The sequence below is a fragment of the Neltuma alba genome, unplaced genomic scaffold (genome assembly GCF_004799145.2).
Source record: "Neltuma alba isolate B1F8T4 unplaced genomic scaffold, ASM479914v2 tig00010087_pilon, whole genome shotgun sequence".
Classification (NCBI taxonomy): domain Eukaryota; kingdom Viridiplantae; phylum Streptophyta; class Magnoliopsida; order Fabales; family Fabaceae; genus Neltuma; species Neltuma alba.
In genome coordinates, this window is record NW_021635044.1 from 594996 (window position 1) to 610864 (window position 15869).

Below are 15869 nucleotides of genomic sequence, written 5' to 3' on the forward strand. Positions count from 1 at the left end.
TTCAAAATCTTCCATACCTCTTTAGAAGTCATTATGGAAGTGATTCTAAACAAGAGGTTGTCATGCATAGCTTGTTAGAGAAAAGATAGAGCCTTTGCATCTTGCTTCTAATTTTCCTTTAGCCGTTGTTGGTTCATATCTGGGTCTGCGAAACCACCATCAGCCACTTACATTTTGACTTTAGCACTGCCATGATGAGTTCACATTCCTTGAAATGATACTAAAAGGATTCAAATTTCTGGGATTTGATGCTTGGTGTGACTCCATTCGTAGCCTCTAGAAAGGGACTATGGTTAGACACTGTGACAGTGTGGCGACATAAGACATGGGACGAGTATGAAGCCGAGCTGAATTGCAAAAAGCCATACCAAGGCATTCGATAACAAGATCAAGACCTTTTCAATTATTTGACCATGTGAAAGCAAGTCCTTGTTGTTGCAACACGTTGATAAGGTTACTTTCTTCTATACACTTGTGAAAGTCAGACATCCCATTGGAGGAACATCTTTTTACTGATCTTATCCTTGGAAGAGAGGATTTGATTAAAATCTTGGAGAACTAACCAAGGCGGATTAATTGTTTTAGATGTATCTCTAATACCTATCGTTATTATAATATCAATATTACTTATACTCAGCCTCGTCTATGATAATGATTAATAAACGCTGATATGTTGATCACAGAGATTGCTCGCCTGTCAACAAAAGTTGCAGACATAAGCTTTAATTATGACTTCTAGATTACCTCTTTCTGGCAATGAACATCTTCAATTATTTAACCATATACGATAAATGGATATTTTTCTTGCTAGTGCTATAGTCATATTTTAATTTTGGATGATAAATTCAAATACTTCAAATAAAAAAAATAAAGAAATTTAGTTGCCTTGTTAAGCAAATCTCATAAAGTGGAAAACAGGTTCAATGATATGATAAGACACATTTATATACATTCATTGACCTGTAGCTCAATAATTTACATCTGTGCTACTTCTTCAACAACAAACCTTATTTTTGTACAAAGTGACTATTCTTTGAGGACAACACTTACATCAAATTCCTTATATCCATTATGTCAAATTTTCCAATCACACATTACCATGTGTTCTATTTTTTAAATATTAGTATTTAATTATAAATCTGCATGAAATAAAAAGGAACACATGACTATGTATAATTTGAAGAACTTAACATAATGGATATAAGAAACTTGACCTAAGTTTTTGATTCTTCTAACATAAGATATAAGTACATAATATTAAATGTAGATTAATATGCAAGCATGTGCTCATGGCAAGCAATTAAGCTATGAAGCAAGAGTGGCCCAGTAATTTTGAAGACATGGGCTGGTTGGAGTGCCAAAAATGCGTGACCATTCCCATTCTCTATTCTCTACATACTCTATTTCTGCTAACTGCAATTAATGCTATGTGATGTTAGTATATATCTTCACTATCTAACACTCCAATCTTTTTTATAAGATCAAACAATTAGTTAAAATTAGTTAAAAGAAATAAATAATTAAAAATGCAACTTATTTTTCAGAAATACCCTTATTAATAGAAAGATAATGACTAAGTGTATAATTAATACAGTTAAACTAACTAATAATTAATAGGGCAAAAATAAAAAATGATATTAAAAATTTCATATAGGCTATTAATGTCTAATATAAATATTATAAATAGGAATAAGTATAGGACCAAAGGGAGTGACTCTCATGCTTGGTTCGTGAGGTTTTGTTTATATTGCATCCACCATAAAATACATTATAGCTTAGGATCTTGATTTTGTCTCAAAATATTTGTTACTTTAGAATTTCAATGAAAAATTAGTTATTTTTTAATCATATTACCCTTCATTAATAAGAATAATGGTTTGCTACAATCTAATCTGTCTAGTAGCTTTTTTTGATCTATGTGTAATATATAATTAAATAAAAGATATTTTCAAATAGAGAGAATATTATATAACATTGTTGATTTGATTCAGTTTTATTAATTATTATTATACTTTATTCAAATTCATTATTTTTTATTTAAAAGAATAAAAAATAAGCTGAAGGCTTCTGTTAATTTTCACCAACTACAAATTAAAAACTAAACTATTTGCATTCATATGGTTAGAAACAGATTAAGACACAGATGAAAAGCATGCACAGAACTAATTCTTCCATTATGCTTATCCTTTCTTTTATTTTTATCTATATTCAACTGTCGTATGCACGATTCAAAGTAATTCGATGTTCAATTGATTAAATGGAAAAAAAGGAATATTGAAAAGAAATTCGTACTGAAATTCTACATTGTAAATTTGAAGATATCTTTCAATTTAGTTGCTTACCCTGCCATCTCGCAACTCAAATATAACCGATCTGTTGGAAGATGGAATTGGCCTGGTTGATGCCACCTATGATGAATCAAACTCAGTCAATTCTAGTTCATTCCTATTTAACATTATAATTATAATTTTAATAGATAAACTTTAAATGTAACAGAATATTAACTGAAATTTTCCACTCAGATGAAAATATTATATTTATATGAAAAAAGAAAGTTACGATCTATTTTAGACATAAACAGTCTTCAAAGACTAGCAGTTGATTGATAACCGTGAGATGGTTATGTAATTTATTCTTTGACTAATAACCATAAACTATGAATCTATGTCTATAATTTACCTTGGGATCACACTTAAGGTTGCAGTCACCACAAGTCTCATCGTCCTTGCTGAAGCCAGATATAGAATCTTCATGGTTGCAAACTTGCTGTGTTTGATCTTGAAGCACTTTATTTTCCATCAATGGAAAACCACAATCTTTCCACTTCCACGTGTTTGCTTTATCCATGTACCTAAGGTACACCTTCCCATCGGAACCAATCAAAAATAATTGATTACCTGCAAAACAAGGGCCTGGTGAACCGACCAGGGTTACACCTTTATAGGGTGTTCCGTGTTCCACCCAATTCCAGCCATACCATGAATTCCAGTGATATTCAACAAGTCCACCTTCTCTTGAAAGCATGAAGAGAGAACCAGACAGTGTTGTTGATGAAGGTCTTATGGCTGTTCCAAGGAAGTTTGAGAGAATCAAATGCTGAGACTGGTAATGCTCATGCCATATATCAGTTACTTTGTTGTATTGATAGAGGCGACCGTTTCTTCCGGTAACAAATACTACATTTTCTCTCAGCAATCCATAGTCTAGTATGCTAGCTACTTTGGTGTTTGCAGGCTTTCTGCAATCTTTCCATTTGAACTTCCTCATTGACACCTGTCCACAATTTGCAAAATAATTACTTGCCTTGCATACCTTTCTGATTAAGTTTGATGTTTGAACATTCTAAGGAACTAGATTCAGTGCACTATGGAGGTTTTCAGTCAACTCATGTTGGGAAGATCTATATTGTCCATTTCGATCTATCACCAGTCGCTGTGACAGAGTGGCTTGATACGATCACTAAGAGAAGGGCTTGATCTTACAGTCATGCAATATATTACATATGTTGATAAATATGGCATCATTGGATCAAGCGCTTCTCCCAGCTATTAGATCATACCAACAGATGAGATTTTGCATGGAAAAGGACAGCACAGTCTTCGACAGAAAATAACAAGCCTACCGAATATGCAGTACTATTATGCTTTATCAACAACCAAATCTTTAATCTTTAGATAAATCATTAAAGTCTCCAAAAGACAATTATCTAATTTTTATTCGTGAGTGCTTTCTTACCACAAACTGCAGTAATGTTCCTTTCTTAGAGACAAAGAAGAGTGAATCTTGAGTTGTAATTTTACTAGCTTTTCCTGGTACTCCATCCCATGGTTGACCTGCTACAATACTTGTTCCTTTCTTCATGGCACTGCAATTCTTCCATGATAGTTCATAGCCATTCCTTTCTCTAAGAAGCAAACTCCCATGTGTATCAACCATGAATAAGCTTCCATTATAGTTCCCTAATATACCTTCCATATTTGTAGAGCTCTCATGTCTTAACCATATCCATACGGTCTCGATACAAATGTACTCAAATATCAAACCACCACCTGTTATGAGAAAAACTGATTTACCTTCATACATCAATCTCAGACGGAAATTATTACTAATCCACCCAACATCTGGAAAATTTTTCTCTTCTGAAAATTTTATCAGTTCTCCACCAGCGCCTACTGTGCCAGGAGACAAGTAATAATCTTGTGTCTGGCTGTGCTTTCTCCTACCTGTTATGGTTGTCAAACTCACAAGTTTAAGTGTCAAGAAGATAAGTTCAACAAACAACCTTACATAATGAATAATTAATAATGAATGAATATGAAAATACTTAAAATGCCAGTAAATGGGGAAAAAGTAATAGGCAATAGCATATTCAGTTATATGTGTCGCAGGATCCCAGTTGTTTGAAATTTTGAAACTGAAAATTCTTACAATTTTAAAAGATTTTAACATTGTTGTTAAACTTTTGTTAGTACATTGTTGAGATTACCGGTATGGCTAACATTTGCAATATTAATGTCCTGAATTTGAGGGAACTAAAGAAGTAAACGCACACATGGTTTGAAAGTAGCTCACAAGTATGATATGCAAACTATTCAAAGTGACTTTTGGTGAGTTAGCATAAATAATACAGATATAGGATTGTATAAAAAAAAAACAGCACATAATTGTTCATATCAATAGAACTAATTAATGTACATTAAGTAGTAGATATTAAAAGTTTTCAGAGTTATAAGGATTTGATCACAAAATCTAAAGTACAACACTGAAAGAAACTACAAGGTAAAAATCCAAATTGCAGGTTCTATGAATTTAGTAGTACCTGTTGCTGAAGTTATCCCTGATTCCTCTGACTCATCCTTTGTACCAGTAATGCAATTTCTGGGACCACGTTCTTGTGTACAGTACTCTGCATTCCATCCTTCACTCTCTGGAACGTCTAATAGGGACCATACATATTTTGTAGTTCCTGCTTTCCTTCGAGTATTTTGAGGTATGGTTGGACCTGAGCTTTCACCTCCTAGTCCTAGAAGATGGAGTTCTCCAAGTCTACCATCATCCAGAGAAAACAATATTCTTCCTACTTGCAATTGTAAGCCTGCTATACCTCTTGCTGCTTTTGCATGTAAGGGGTGTGCATGATTCACCCATGATCCTGGAAATTCACCATTTTGAACTGTACCTGAGTGTGATCATGTTCATAATCAATGAATATTTAATATTTCGATTGAGATCTCTGAATTAGTACATCAGCACATGAGCAAAACGGGTTGTGCAAAAGAGGTTTAAATATACTTAACATCCCTTTTATTTCATAAAAGTTTTGATTTTCCAATCGTCAAACACCAATCCCTATTGGTTTTTCCATCATCATTACTAATTCAATTGTCCAAATTAGCATATTGTTAAATTTTTTATAGGCATGTGATAGAGGAAAGAAATTGGATTGTTTAAGATAATATGAGGGCAAACTTTTATGAAACAAAGTGGACCAAAAGTATGTTTAAGCATATAGAAATATTATGCAATATCACAGGCCACATTTATGTCAAACATCCCGAGTCTTTTCTAAGGGGTGTTTGGCTTACGATAAATGCACTTTTTAACAGTGCTTTCACGTAAATTAAGACAAAACTCTTCTTATATACTTGCTTCGTATACTGTGAAATTACTTTTAAAACCATAACTTTGTTTCCATCCAAACACCCACTTAATTATGAAATTCATTCTTCATCTATGCATGTCAGCGAAATAACATATACTGCAAAGACAAGGAATTTTTAGCAAATCAAAATACATAAAGCCAAAAAAAAAAATCATCTTATAATTTTAAAGTGCACATCCTAATGGCCATTAGCTCTCTTTTTCGAAGACATTTCGAATTTCAATATTTTGAAAGATTATATGAGTGTGACTATTATGAAATGTGACATTTAGCCATTAGCAAACCAAATCCATTAGTAACATTAACATCTTGGGAGATTTTTCATGTAGTCCCAAGAAATAAACATAATTACTAAAAAGTCTCATTGACAACAAAGCAGTCTACAATGACAAGTTCCAATATAAGAAATGACAATCGCTCACTTGTTTTTAGCACTTATTGGTAATTATCTTCTTTCCTTGAGATCTCATTGTAATTCTCCCTAATATCTTCTCACACCAAGTTATACTGATCATTCAATTTCATGCCAGACCGAATTATGATCAGTTTTTTTTTTCTTTTTGCCAACGAATTATGCTCAGATCATTCACACATCAATCTTAGTTTCTCATTGTCAAGTTGAGACTTGGTTAAATGCAGAAACTTCACAACTACGTTTGAATATTGATAACTTCAAAAACCAAAGTGAAGAGCAAATTAGCCTTGATCTTGAGTTCATAATGCTGTAAAAGCTAAGTGAACACTGATATCATTGAAACAAAGCAAGGATCAAAAGTAACTATTTGCATAAAATAGTTAGTGTACAATTAGGGCTCACCTGCTTGTTTCCGGATATGATATTCAAAAACAAACCCTGATGATGTAATGAAAAATAAAGAAATAGATCTTTGATCACTTGATTCATCTTGTAAAGCTGGTATGATAGATGTCAAATTTTGATGTCTAGGGCTTCCATGGACTACCCATTTCCACTTCCTCTGTTGTAATCTTCTCTCCACCAAAGTTCCTGCCTGTGTGTTTGTGAAACATTTCAAGAAAATGATGCATATATAACGATTTATTAACAGTTATGTAAATAATTCCTTACTAATGAGAAGTTCTAATATTGATAGAGATATTTTTAACAGAAAGTTATAACCACAGTTTGACAGAGGTATTTAAGCTCAATTAGTTCAAAAAATCCATTGTTCTGTGAAAGGATCCCAATTTTTTAGAGACAAAACAAAATTTGGCCCCTGAAAGTCATACCTCAAGACCTAGTGCTCAAGTCTATTCCTTGCACAAATCCCTCAAAGTTTGCAACTCATAGCACATTAGTTCATCCGCTTGACCGAAATGTATGCTTCACTTTGAGGGATTGACTTAACGTACTCAACAAGAAAATCATTATGAAAAACAGCTCAAAGGACTAAATTCAAAGGAAGTCTATATTCAAGGATCAAATTGGATATTCATCATTGTTTTATTGTCTTTGCAGTTTTGATAATCTTGTTGTACTGTGATTAGTTCTTCTTTTGATATGCTCAACAGTTTAGAAAGTTAACTTTATACATTTATTACTTTGTGATATGTTGCTACTTTGTGATATGTTGCTCAAATAAATCCCGTACGTTCTTACTTATAGCAACGGTCATATAATACTTCAGGGACAGTACCTTGGTTAAAAGAAAGAGAGATTCTGAGTAAGCACCCATCAATCCATTTACAATGCACCCTTTAGATGGAAGCAACGGTGCAACCTTTGCTATTCCTTCCTGCCATATGTGCCTCTTCCATGAGGGTTTTGAATTACTGTCATATTCATAAAGATCTCCAGAGGAACTGCACCACCAATTGTTAGGTTTATCAATCCATTCCTCATCTATTTACAAGATGAAGAATGCTGTTTGACTCTTACTGAAAACAAATTGGCAAAGTATGATGTTAGAAGGAAACATTAATTTTTAGTAAACTTTTTAGGTTTTCATCGATTATAACATTAAAATTAGATTTTACACTCATAAGAACTACCCACCTTATAGTATATACAACTGCTCTACTAGAAGTAGCATCAGCTATCACTGCAACATTTGCTCCAGCTGGTTGACCATGACTTATCCATCTGTTCTATATAAATATAAAGGTGTTAAATTAGTAACACCTTGGAAACCATTTGTTAAACTTAGGAATGAAATTGTTGTGAAAATAAGAAACTTCCCCACAGGGACGAAGAAGAACTTTGTAGTACACAAACTTGGATGAACCTGTGAAAGCATCAATGATATTTGAGCCTATGCTTGAATTTTACCTTGGAGGCTCTATACCAGCAAGTTCAATCAGCAGTCCATTCTTTGAGCAGAAATAAGCTCTCCTATTGCACAATGCGACAATATAAAAAGAGTTATTCAGAGAACTCAAAAGAGTTAAAGTGATAACAGAATTCAAATGAGTGATTGATGTTTATGTTAAGTTCAGAGACTCGAACATAAAGTTTTATGCATACTTACTGTCCATCTTGTGAAACAATGCCAGACTTTATTAATACCAGACGATTTTGTTGTGAATCTCTATCAGTGATGTGATTTAAAGTAGGCGTGAGTTCAACCCACACTGTTTCTGAGCTTTCACTAAGTTGCACTTGCATCTGCCAACAAACATAAATCAGATAACCAGAATTCTTGCAGTTCCATACTTATGATGGCTTACTTGAGACCATTTAGATTACATGCTGGTTCAAATCCAGCTCGGCCCAATAATTCGCTGGTCCACCATGAAATGATGTAACCATTTGTTGTTCTCCAGAAATGCCCAATTATTCATCCATGTCTACAATCAATCATCTTTGTGGTTGGTTATACATTTAATGGCTTACACTAAATATATGTAAATGCTCTCAGGGACATGGCTTATAATTACATATGCAGACATGGTATAAGTTATACATTATAAAAGATGAGACGTAGAATTCTATCATTTAAAACCGTTGAACCAATCGAAGTCTAACTCTTCCAAAGAGTCTAGATATTGAAACAATTATTCCACTGTGCACCAATTTATGATAATAAACTTCCAAAGAATAAAATTATGGCAATGTTATCATTTAGGTAGTAGCATGGTAGTTTACTCTTGCAAGAATTTAACTTGTGAATGTTGAAAAAGCTTTCATAAATGCAAGAATCTGGATTATAGCCACTAGAATTTGGGAGTGAAATTCCCTTTTTATTCGTTTAGTTTATTGAAAGCTATATATTACACAGTGAACAAACCCAACAAACACAGTCAAAGAAAGACAGAGATAGATCAAGGCCCACAGTTCATCTGATTTGCGGACATGCAAAGTTCAAAAATTTTCTGTTCTTAGTTTCTTAGACTAATAAAAAGGGGAAAAAAGAAAAGACAACAATAATAATTATACAATTTGGTCCCCCAACACTTTACCCTTTATGCTTCATTGTATTTTTTTATTATGCAAATCAGTTCTTGAAGGTCAGAAATTAGCCGCAAGTTTATATTGAGTTCCCTCAAAATTAAGATAAAATGTAGCAAATTACGAACTTGAAGGGACTGAACATTAAATTGAAAGATTAAAGCTGTGGATTTAGTCACTGGGAAGAGAGAGAGAGAGAGAGAAGACGAAAGCGTCAGAAAGTACATCATTCAAGAACTAAGCTGTGGATTTAGTCCTCTAGAGTTCATCATACAAACCCCCTACGTAGATTATCACTTTCAGTAACGATTCAAGCATGCATGCATAGGAAAGTGAACACACAAGACACAAATACAGTTAAACAGATGATCGAAGTTGTAACCCTTCATCCAAACTCAAAAGGTAAAAAATAAAAATAAAAATTGAAGTGCTCAGAAGTGATACTCGAAACCTGATATAGCAATCCTGCTTCTGAGAGAGCAAGAATGGTTTGATTGATGACAAAAACGGCGATAGCTCGTCCTGCTTGTATTGGAAGCTCATGAGGAGCAATCACCCATTGGAGTCCGTTCCAAAATCTCTCATAGATTGACCCACTCTCGCCAGTCACCCACACCGATGAATCCGACAGTTTAGTCAAAGACAGTCTCTTTCTCTGAGGCAAAATTTCATACACTAGTCCTACGTTGTCATTACCATCATCCCAAGCTTCCCCACTTGTCTGCTTAAGATCATAGGGAAGCTGAACTTCAATCCATCCATCAGCTTGTTCACTGAACACCCAGAACCTATCAGTCTTGCGCTCAAATCGCCGATTGCTTTGTTGAAAAAACTGACGTGGGCACAAAGAAGCACAAGAACCCCGCGCTATTGTGGGGAAGAAGAGGACAGAAATGGAACATATCAAATGGAAAATATGCACAGACATGGTGGTGGTGATGTTGGAGGCATTTGAGAATACACAAACAGATGAAAATTATGAAACTCGAGGTTCTGACTTTCGGTAACAGATGGCATAATGAAGCATGGAGGCAAGAAGATTGGGTTATGGAGTCAAAGAGGAAGAAGAAATGGAGGAACAGGGGTTGGTAGTTGAAGAAGAAGATGCTGATCCCTTAGATCTTAACTACCACTGTAATCAATACAAGAAGTGGCCTACCTCTGTTTTCCTCAACGTCTTGAGTTCCCAATATCAATCTCTGGGTAAAAACCAATGACGCCTGACAAAGAATAAATGTTTCTATTTTATTTTATTTTTCTGGAAACCGAATAAATATCACCCGTCTATGTTCCTAGTTACAAGAGATGATTAACTAAATCATACTCCCTCCCTCTTTTTTTTTTTATAAGTAATATAGGAGCTAATCACATAAATCATAATATTAGTTAAAATTAATTAAAAATAATAAATATATAAAAATTAGAAGTTTTTTTTTTAAATGTCTTTATTTATGGGGAGAGAGAGTATAGGAGAAAGAATAAGAAAATTATTATAATAAAAGGAATTATAAAAGATAGAGAATGTGTGATGGAGAGATGATAGTTTAAAAAATAAGATAATAAATATATTGAGTATTAAATTAAATAATTAATGAAAGCAAAATAAGAAATTCACTATTAAAATTTAAAACAACTTTGCGAATGTTAGTTATACATGGGGACAAAAAGAAGATAGTAGTTGTTGCTTATAAAATAAAATAGAAGGAGTATTGATTAAAAAGTTAAACTTAATTGGAAGCAATCTCACCTATTAAAAAATGCATTAAATTGACGGAACTTTTTACATTTGTCCCAATTAGAAAAAGATATTGAAAATAAATATATTATACATTTTCTCTCGTAATTTTTTTTTAATTGTATCCAGTGGAGGTGAGGTGAGATTGAAAAAAATAAAATGTCATTAATTATCTTACAAATCAGTTATATTTAGGAACCAATTTTTCCTTTGTAAGTGACTTATATACAGGAAAGGAATGGTAAGTCACTTTAATTAATTCATTATAACCAAAAAATAAAAGTTAACTTATTAAATTTATCACAAATTGAAATTTCTTTTCCAATTTTAGTCATATTAAATGAGAATATGAATGAAAGAAAAGAATATAATAAGTTGCGTTTAAGTATTAGTTTTAGGGATAAAATTGTCAAATACTACCTCCGGTCCTTAATATAAGACCCCGTTTGACTTTTTGTTTGGTCCTAATTATAAGACCCCAATCCATTTTGTCTATCATATTTATGCATTTTTTTCCAAGATAGTCCTTCTAATAATGATAGTTCTAACCAATACACTTAATTAGCAAGGATATTTTAGGAATGACAACACTTATTTATTACAAATAACTAACTTAACTTACTTCTTTAATCTCCTCAAATAAGTCAACTGGGTCTTATAATTAGGACCGGAAGTAGTAAACATTAATTACTCTCTAAGTAATTTATATTGCGGATCAAGTCATTCGTCTAAAACTAAAAGTGAATTATATTGTGAACCAAAAAAAATTCAATTTGTTTTTAAAAAACCCTTATTTTTGAAAAAGGTGGTGAATCGGAGAGAAGATAGGTGGGGGGGGAAAAATGAGACTAGATTCTCCGGATATCTTCAAAATGGATTCTTATGGGGGGAAAAACGTACTCATTCAAAAATTTGTAGCTTACGAAAAAGAATGGAGGCAGTATTTGTTTTGTTTAAGAATATTTTTTCTTATGGCTGGCTAGAAAATAAGTTTTTTTTTTTCCTTACTTCATCTAAAATTCGTTTTTATGCACTATATGTTTTTTGATACAAATTTCATCTAAAATTCAATGTCAGCATAACAATTTATTATTTTGAATATTGATATTGATTTATAGGTAAATGCACTAAATGTTCTTTTTATTTTTACGAACTAATAAATGCTGCTTCCTCCTTCCCTGATTATAATAGTCTATTTAATTTTTTTTCTAATTAAAATATGCTACCTTTGATCTAGGATCGGAGGAAGTATTTTACATATTGTTTTAATAAATAATTAAAATCTGATGACCCACTTCAGTCAAAAAATTTAAAGGTATTCAAATTTATGGACTTGACATTTAATGGACAGAAAAAATTAGAAAGGAACAACCGAAATTATGGAAGGCGTCAACTTTTTTTTAAAAAGAATTCAAGCAGTTTAATCTTACGAATAAAAGAATATTATGTTAAAAGTATTATCGTCATGGCAACAAAAAAAAAAAAAAGACCCCAACATCAATTAAGTTTAATACTACTTTTGATCTTTAATATAAAATTTAGTTGATTAATTTGAAAAGATTAAAAAAGTTATTAAATTACCTAATTATAACATATATTAAATGATCTCTTTAAGTGTATATATATTATTAGATTATATATTAATTTATAAGTGGGGCAGATTAGTCAGGAGAAAAATAATAAATATAAATACTTTAATTTAATAACCTCCGTAATCTTCTTAAATTAGTTAATAAAATCACATATTAAGGACCGAAAATAATATTTAAATATGACATGATAGTATTATATATATATATCAAATAATTGTACAAAAAATTAATGGTGTAAGCAAATAAATTTTGTTTTAGAAAATTTTTATAATTCATCCCAAATTTTAAAATATATATACATTTTTTTTTATCAAATAGAATAAGGGTAGCAAAGGAGGATCCAATATACAATCTTACACCACTAGAGCGAATTAAGTGCCGCTAGTTCATATCGTCATTGCCGGATATTGATTGATGATTCTTGATTGCTTATTTGAACCCTATGCCCAATGGTAGAAAATTATGCTTCTTCATACGGTGACAGATGTGGAAGATGGCTGTTGCTTTGTGTTTGGAAAGAGACACATAGCAAGATTCCTGCATCAACCGCCTTTTTTTTTTTTTTGAGCTGATGCATCAACCGCCTTTACCAAAAGCATGAATAGAGTGAATAGAATTAGGATCATCACATGATCCTTGCAATTGCTTTCCTTAGATCATCCTAATTAAAACCCTACCACTTAATAAAGAATGCCTCAATGTCTAGACCTGTCGCTCCATTAATAAAATAAATGATAGATATGCAAATCTAAATACAAAATATTCATGAATACGTGCCTAACACTACAAAAATATCGATGCAGATTCCTAACGAGAGCAAAAATGTCGTATGGCCAGTTAATTTAAGTAAACATCCGTTAACTTCCAGAGCATTAAGTGATGCGGGGCCCATCATTATGGAGCGTGACAAGAAAGTAAGTGTTGAATTTAGAAATCGCTAAATGGTCAGTTGAATAAAAGAAATTTCCTTTTCGTCACACATGACCAAATAAAAATTTTGTAATTTAATACAATGACCATATTACCCTTATAAATTAAAGAAGGGGCATTTACTTCAATAATTTAGTTAACAAGTCATGCAACGATATTAACAATTCTCATAATACTATTGACTACATGATCTGAGACCCTTTTACACTTTGAGAAATTAGGTGGTGCATAATAAATAAGAAAATTTTCAGCTCACTATAACACGGTTAACAAGTTATTTAATGTTATTAATAATTTTGATATCACTGTTAATAATAGATTTTTAAAAAAAATTAAAGAAATATTATTTTTACAACTTTAATACATGGTTAACAAGCATTAATGGTAACAATAGATTTTTCAAAAAAAATTAAAGAAATGTTATCTCTATAACTTCTATAACGTGGTTAACAAGTCTTGTAACAATATTAACAACTCTCATAATACCATTAATCACATGATCTAAGAGTATTTTGCACTTTGGGAGATTAGTCGGTGCATAATAAATGAAAAAAATTTTAACTCCTATAATGCAATTAACAAGTTAATTAATATTATTAACAAGTTTGGTATTGTTGTTAACAAGTTTCTTCAGAAAATTAAAGAAGTGCCATTTTTACAATAGGTTTTCTAATTTATAAGGGCAATATGATCATTCTATCAAACTACAAAATTCCCATTTGGTCATGTTCGACTTAAATGGAATTTTCCTTATTCGTGTGACTATTTGGGAATTTCCGAATTTAACAATCATTTTTCTATCATTTTTTTCTAAAAGTATCTAAAGCTTATTTTTATTGTAAATTTCATTCAAAAGTTTTCTGAGAAATTATAATTCTTATTATTACAATTAGACAATGAGGCCTATGTTTTACATAAAATCTAATGCATACTGAAATATGAATAATACAAGGTTTTCTTTGATCATACTATGTATGATCCTTAATATCAAACTTAGTTAACCAATTTATAAATATTAAGGATATTATTAAATTACTTAATTATAATAAATATTACATGTCTTTTCAAAATACTTATATGTATTATTTGATTATATATCAATTTATAAATGAAATAAATTAGTTTAAAAAATGATAAATATAAATATTTTAAAATAATCCAACAATTTTATTAATTTTTTAAAATAAATTAATTAGATCTTATACTTAAAAATTTGATATGATTAACAATTTAGTCAAAACAATTTTCTAAGCTTGCATGCGAAAGAAAAAGAGTGCTTTCTGAGAGGGAGAGGTGACTGGAGTGAAAAGGACATAAAGAGGAATGACGCCAAACATGCGTGACTTTATCTGCTTTTGCAGTCTTTGATTGCAATTTTAAGTGATCTTACTTTTCACTTTCATGGTTTTACTCATGCCAATCTTGTCCACACAAATCCAGTTACTGAATATTATTATCATTAGGGTTTCATCCAAATTACAAAAGCTTGTTCACCTGACCTTTCAAAAAGCACCATGACTTGATTCTTTATTATTCCATTAACTTTATATTATATATATAGTAATTGTAATAATACTCCTTAAGTCATTAATATAGAACCTAATTAGAAAGTTGATATTGGTTTTATATGTAAAATCTATTCCACATTTTTATCATTTTTTTAGATTAATCTTATTAATATTTCCTCAATAATAATCAAATAGGAGAGAGAAGGAAAGAATCAAGAAAGATATTGAGGGTGTCTAAAAAAAACATATTATATTAACTAATTCAATTAACATTCTTAATCTATTCAAATTAGATAATTGAGTTATAGGTTAATGAGTATCTAGATAAGCAATATCTGCATTACATAAAGTTAAAATGAAAATTAAGCTATCTCTTTATTAAATAGTGATTATTGCTGTTGTTTTTATTATTATTAGTACGACTGCTACTTCAATAATAAATTTATGATTTGATAATCTATATATAAGGGTGAAAAAGGTATAATGCAATATGTTACGCTCAGGCCCAAAAAAAAATTAATTATTCAATATCTTACCCACAAGGCATTCAGTTTCAATAGGTCCATGCACGCAGATAATGACCATCATTGTCAATAAACTACAAAAGTCTGTTCGATTGTGCTTTCGAAAGCTCTACCACTTAGAATTCTTCATTGTTGCGTCAATTTGTGATATAATTAGATAACAACAGCCACAAGTTTATAATTAATTAATCTAGTTATATATAATAAAAAATAATTGATATCTTTTCCCTTGCATAATAACCTCAAAGATTTTGGAAGATTATGCTTCGATACCTCTTTTACAAATAAGCAAAAGTACATACCTTTTTTTTTTTTTAACCTGAAAGCAAAAGTGCATACTTAACTCTTTAACTTTGTATAAAATTTTAATTTGGTATCTTGGTTTTATAAAGCTTTTTTTTTTTTTATGGCTGTAGCCTTAATATCGTTGATCACAAAATGATAAATTTTTTATCCCTCTGGCAGATGGCAGCTCGGCAAAGGGCGATTTTCTTAAAAAGAAAATAAAGGTC

At 31.3% G+C, this 15869-nt stretch overlaps 1 protein-coding gene across 4 annotated transcripts; it reads right to left on the reverse strand.

Annotated features, from left to right (window-relative positions):
* Positions 1 to 881: 881 nt before the first annotated feature.
* On the reverse strand, positions 882 to 10215 carry LOC114754157 (uncharacterized). 4 transcript variants are annotated; one of them, XM_028942922.1, is made up of 11 exons: positions 9520 to 10215; positions 8149 to 8285; positions 7950 to 8012; positions 7677 to 7763; positions 7318 to 7483; positions 6480 to 6672; positions 4820 to 5179; positions 3736 to 4223; positions 2680 to 3273; positions 2343 to 2408; positions 882 to 1413 (listed from the first exon to the last, which is right to left on the reverse strand). In XM_028942922.1, the coding sequence occupies exons 1-11, from the start codon at positions 9994 to 9996 to the stop codon at positions 1306 to 1308; spliced, it is 2739 nt and encodes a 912-aa protein (XP_028798755.1). In that variant the 5' UTR covers positions 9997 to 10215; the 3' UTR covers positions 882 to 1305. The 4 variants fall into 4 exon arrangements, with proteins under 4 accessions (XP_028798755.1, XP_028798756.1, XP_028798754.1 ...); XM_028942923.1 differs by having other exon boundaries at positions 4820 to 5152; positions 7950 to 8015; XM_028942921.1 differs by having other exon boundaries at positions 7950 to 8015.
* Between the last annotated feature and the right edge of the window lie 5654 nt (positions 10216 to 15869).